At 55.7% G+C, this 5,510-nt stretch overlaps 1 protein-coding gene across 1 annotated transcript in view; it reads left to right on the top strand.

Annotated features, from left to right (window-relative positions):
• Positions 1-5,510, top strand: part of MYO1H (myosin IH) — a gene marked incomplete at its 3' end in the record, with an annotated part of 26,394 nt that overhangs the window by 18,848 nt on the left and 2,036 nt on the right. The window contains exons 20-28 of the mRNA XM_010132939.1: positions 28-70; positions 320-433; positions 1,416-1,492; positions 1,992-2,060; positions 2,498-2,582; positions 3,138-3,297; positions 3,977-4,060; positions 4,499-4,592; positions 5,354-5,409. Of these exons, the coding sequence (XP_010131241.1) occupies positions 28-70; positions 320-433; positions 1,416-1,492; positions 1,992-2,060; positions 2,498-2,582; positions 3,138-3,297; positions 3,977-4,060; positions 4,499-4,592; positions 5,354-5,409 (782 nt within the window). The remainder of the gene's footprint in view (positions 1-27; positions 71-319; positions 434-1,415; positions 1,493-1,991; positions 2,061-2,497; positions 2,583-3,137; positions 3,298-3,976; positions 4,061-4,498; positions 4,593-5,353; positions 5,410-5,510) is intronic.

Below are 5,510 nucleotides of genomic sequence, written 5' to 3'. Positions count from 1 at the left end.
TGAGGGAGCACTTACGGGGGAGACGAGCCGGCTTCGCCTACCGGCGGAAGTATGAACTCTTCTTGCAAAGGTGAGCGGAGCAGCCCTGCCCTCCCAGGCTTGTCTGAATGTCTGGCTCCGGTGATGGGAGATGTGGAGGCTCAGCAAACGCTCTTCTGCATCACAGATAACCTTTGCCCGTGTCTTTTGTCTATACCCATTTTGACCTGCTTTGGCATCTTCTGCCATGAATAGAGCAGTAGGAATCTGGGGGCGGAGCTCTGGGAAGTGGTTCCTCAAACATCAAGTCATTCGTGTTGACGTCTTGCTGATGTTTCAGGTACAAATCCCTCTGTCCAGCTACCTGGCCCCACTGGCACGGGCCAGCAGCTGAGGGTGTGGAGAGGCTCATCAAGCACATCGGATACAAACCTGAGGAGTACAAATTAGGAAGGTAAGTCTCCTTTCTCTGGCTGTGATCTCGGCGGCATGGGGCTGGCTGTGGCTGGTCTCTGGCTGCAAGCCACCAGATGGCCCTTCCTGGAGTGGTGCAGGATGGGGTGGTGTGGACAGGTCCCTTTAGCTTGGCTCTTGCTTGACCCTGTGAACTGGGCTGACCTGCCTGGGTCTGCAAACCTGACAGCTTCTGATTAGGGACCTCTTTAAAAGAGGCAGAAGTAACATCAGCCCGATGGTCCCCAACACGCGGGAGCAAGGAGACAGATCAAAAGCCCAGATGCGTGAATTTTCCCGTTTATTTTTACCTTCCTGTTTCCATGGGAGCCTGAATCCAGACAAGTTCTTCCATCCCTGGGTTAGGGCAGACGAGCTGCCTTGCTCCCGCTCTGGGTCTCCCTGTGTGCTTGGGCAGCCAGAAGCAACTTGCCTGCCTTAGGCTTGGGTTCTTAACTGACGTTTGCAACTACTCCTGAACCACGACCTCTCATGTCACCTTCACCCTGTGGCTATCAGAATCCACGAATCAGTGTCTAGGATGTAGCTAAGGCAAGGAAACCTGTTTTCACTGAGTGTCAGCTGCTTACCCCGAGCTCCCCAGCTCCTGCGGAAACTTGCGGGAATCCCCGTGCGGGGAATGACGAGCCGTGTAAAGGCAGATGTCTCCTCGTGGAGCCTTCCAGGGTGCCCGGGACCTTGTGCAGTAACTGGAGCTTACTTCCTTCCCTCGGCCAGGCCCTTTGCACCCTTTCGGGGTGTGCCAGCCAGACAAGTGAGGAGTGGTTACGGAAGGAGAGGTTCTTGCCAGTGTTACAGCTCCTTGGAGCCTGGTGGGGGCAGCCGAAACGATGGCCACTGTGACTAAGGTGTTCATGGTCTCTCTTTCAGAACCAAAATATTCATTCGGTTCCCTGGGGCCCTGTGGGGTGCAGCCGAAACGATGGCCACTGTGACTAAGGTGTTCATGGTCTCTCTTTCAGAACCAAAATATTCATTCGGTTCCCAAAGACGCTGTTTGCTACAGAAGATGCCTTTGAGTTCAGAAAGCACCTGTTAGGTATGATTCCGCTTGTAGAGACCTGGGTGAGCAGTGTTTCTGGGCTCCGGGTTCACGCAGCAGATGCCCCATGGTGAGAGCTGAGCCCCCGCGTCTGCACAGCTTTGCGGAGCCCACAGAAAAATCAGTAATCTTTTTCCAGGGCAGGGAGAAACCATGAGCTGTGTTGCTCTGCTTCTAGATTCTCTCTCCTGTAGAGCTCCTCGGTCCGACACGCTGGTCCATGTTCTAGATGCACAAAGTGCCTTTCCCTTGGGCCTGGGATGCCACCTGTCCTAGTGTCACCTGGCTGAACCTGCTCGAAGTGCACAAATCACCTTTACCTGCACAGGCTACGTCTGGTCCCGTGGTGTTTTGGCACCTTTGCTCCTCGGCGATTGTGCAGACCCTGCTGAGCTTCGGACCGTGGTGTCTGCTGGCTGGGAGCACAGCTCCTGGATGGTCCTACCATCCTGTAGGTCTCAGCAATATCTCTGCTGTTTTTTTTTTTTTTTGCCAGTTTCAAGACTACAGGCCAAATATAAAGGATGTCTTGGGAAAAGAGAGTACGAGAAGAAGCGAGCAGCAGGTATGGGCTCTGGTGTTGGGGACAGCTCTGTGAGGAGCATGCTTGGAGCTCTGTTTAGCTCCTAGCACCACGTGCTGCTCTCGGTGTCCCCCAGCATCAGCTGCGGGAGCAGCGCTGTGCAGCAGCAGCACCCTCCGCTGTGTGTGGGGATGCTCTGGGGGACCGAGGAGCTGCTCGTTAACTGCCAGGCAGACAAACCTGGCTGGTGAATGATGTGCAGGCTCGCAGGCCAGCTTTGAGAGGAGCTGCTCAGCACATCACTGCCTTGAGCCGAGCTCTGGGGTGCGGATGGTGCCAGAGGATAAAATATTCTCAAATTCTTGCTCTAAAGATCAGCTGATGGGAAGAGCTGCAGATCTCCTCTGCTGCACGAGTTCGAAGGGTGGTGTGGCCCAGGAGCTCTGACATTAACCCCTGGACCTGATTAATTCTCGCAGCTATCAAGCTGGAGGCTTGTTGGCGAGGAGCGCTGGCACGGAAGGAGGCCAAGAAGAGGACGTGGGCGGTTCAGATAATCAGGAAGTAACTATCACTGGGCAGGGGGAGGGTTGTGGGTGGTGGGTCACAATGTGGCGGTGGTCTCTGGGCCAGAGCCAGAGTACTGGCATACAGTGAGGCAAAACCGTCTCCTCCACACCTATTTCTGAGCTGTCCTTGAGTTAGGAGAACAGTTGGCAGATGGGGCTCACCAGAAATGCCTGTCGGCAATTCAGGAAGTCTCTGACTCGCACGGGTTTCCATTGCTCTGCTCATTTATATTGGTGTAAGGGATGCCCAAAGCAGTCCTCCCTTCTGGCCCTTCTCTTCATGTGTTCCTCTGTCTCCGCTCCCTCACACCCAGCTCCTGAACATGGGCTGCTCTTCCTTTTGAACTCCAAAGCATTGCATTTTGGCCAACAAAACTTGGGAAAGAATGTTAGTCTGGAATGTTACGAAGCATAAGATTCCCGTTGCTGTCCACGGGTGACGGTGCCCTGAGCTCACGTCAAGGGGCTGTTAGCCTGTTGTGCGTCTTCCTGCTCATTCCCATTGGCTGCTTAAGGTAACATCTGGTTCTGGTCTGGGTGTGTTCTGTAGGTTCATAAACGGCTTCATCAATCGGAAGAAACCCCTTTGCCCAGAGAACGTTCAATTTGTGCGGCTTGTGCAGTACAACTACCTGATGAAGCTCAGAGACCACGTTCCAAAAAACGTCTTGGACAAGAGCTGGCTCCAACCTCCTTCCATCCTGGAAGAGGTGAGGGCTGAAGGTGGCTTCTCTCCTGGGGTCACCTGTGTGCAGGCTTCTCATGGGGAAAGAGCAGCGATCTGCTCCTTGTCCTCTGCTCAGGCGTGATGGCAGAGCCTCCAAAGCCCTCGATCCTCCGCGGTTGGGGAGGGTGGAGCAGGAGGAGTGGTGCTGCTGCTCCTGTCTCCAAGGGAGAGGGGGGAGCTCTGGGCTTTTGTTTCCAGCAATAGGAAGGCAGATGCGCTGACAGAAAAGTGACCTCGTGGGCACTGTTGAAGACAAAGGGAACCGCAGGCTGGTTTCAGCTGGCAGCACAGGCAGACCTGTGGCCTTTCTTCTCCTTCGGGCTTTGGCAGGACCAGTGGCCTCAGTGCGGGGGTTGGACAAGCTCCACTTGCTGCCAGCAGAACTCTCTCCTTTCTAACCAGCTGCTGACAGTTGTTGTGGCCCCTTTGATCCTGCCCTAGCCTGGGACCAGAGCAAGTCACCACCCCCCCACCCCCTGCCATTAACCCTTCTCTGGCAGCAAAGCTCTTCAGTAGGTGGGTCTCTGGGCTGGGGGAGCTTCAGTGGAGATGTGACAAGTTAAACCAGATTGCACCGGGCAAATATTTGTGAGGACTGAGTGGGAGCTGCAGCACAACCTCACTAAAGCTGCTTTTTTTTTTAAATTTTTTTTTTCATGTAGACATCCGAGATGCTGCAGAAAATCTGCACCAGGAACCTAGTAAGGAAATACTGCCGAGGAGTTACCGCCGAGAGGAAAGCACAGGTAACGCGCGTGTGGAACACAAACGTGGGGTTAAACCGCGCTGTGCACGTGTGATGTCCACTCTCTGGACGCTGTCTGAAGAGCAGGCTGCACCTTCTGACCCACCGCTGCTCCCCTTGCTGGGCTAACGCTGCCTGCAGCCAGGTGCTGGTTTTGGTGGCCCTCACAGCTCCGCAGACACGCAGGTCTGAATCTTACAACACGGAAACTGCGCTCCGTGTACTTGGAGAAGAGCCGTAAATGAGATCTGCGGGTCTGCTGCATCCCTGCTACCTTTGTTTGGTGTCCCAGGAACCACCTCAAGGTGTTGGAAGAAAAGCAGCAGGGATTGGGTGGAGCCCGTGGGATGATGTTGCGCGGGAGCGGTGTCTGCACTGTAACTGCTGATGTCCCCGGTGGAGAAACAGGGAGGGTAAAGGCTGTTCCTTTCCAAAATAGTTACAGCAAAAAGTGGTGGCGAGTGCCGTGTTCCGAGGGAAGAAGGAGGGCTACCCGCAGAGCGTACGCCAGCCCTTCGCGGACACCCGGCTCAGTGAGTATGCGGCAAAAATTCCCATCTGACAGTTGGGCCCCGCTGTTGGAATTCCCTTTGTGTCACATCTAGTGACACTGAACACGATGATCAGTCTGCCAGGGGGTGCCCTCAGACTGGGGGTACTGGGGTCCCTCTTGAGACAGACCCATAAACCCCAGCAAAATCCCCGGAGGGCTGGGCTGGATCGGGACCCACCCTCACTGGGCTGGGTGGAGCAGGGATGTTGCCATGATCCCGCAGCATCACCAGCCACAGGGATCCAGTCCTGAGGGCTGGAGCTGCTGGGAGGGAGAGGTGTGAACCTTGGGGATCCACCTAGTCAGTGCTAAGCATCCAAAAGGCAGGAGAAGAAAGACCCAGTGGCGCATCGGCAGGGCGAGGGGGCTGGGGGGTGAGTAGGGTGTGGAGGCAGCGGTGTGTGGGCGCAGGGCTGGGGGTATGGGAAGCCCCCAGAGAGCTTCAGCTGCAGCACGGTGCAGAAGGGGGGAGCTCTGGGTGGTTCTTGGCACGAGTCCTTCTGTGCTGAGGCCCAAGCCAAGAACAGCCCCAAGAACAGCCGGTGACATCTGTGTGACTGACTCTTCAGGCAGAAGGAGTCACCGAGAGGTTTAGCAGTAGCTGGAGGTGACCACCCTCGGTTCTGAGGGGAGTGTGCTGAGGGGATGAGGACTAACGGGGCAGAGACCATCAGCGCAGCTCTCTGGAGTGGTGGCCGTCTGTCGCCTACGCTCAGTTTATCTCTCTGCTTTCTTCCTCAGAAGAGAACGATATAAACCCCAAAGTGCTGCAGCTCATCCACGGCGAGAAGATCAAGGTAAGGGCAGGCAGCGGGTGCTCGGCAGCCCTCAAACCAGTGTCACTGGAGCCCTGGAGCTGGCCGGTGCCACAGACTGGGCGATCCGTGCTGGTGCGGCA

Source organism: Buceros rhinoceros, unplaced genomic scaffold (assembly GCF_000710305.1).
Source record: "Buceros rhinoceros silvestris isolate BGI_N320 unplaced genomic scaffold, ASM71030v1 scaffold17953, whole genome shotgun sequence".
Lineage (NCBI taxonomy): Eukaryota > Metazoa > Chordata > Aves > Bucerotiformes > Bucerotidae > Buceros > Buceros rhinoceros.
Note: the sequence above shows the minus strand (reverse complement) of the source record. Positions and strands in the feature narration are given on the sequence as shown.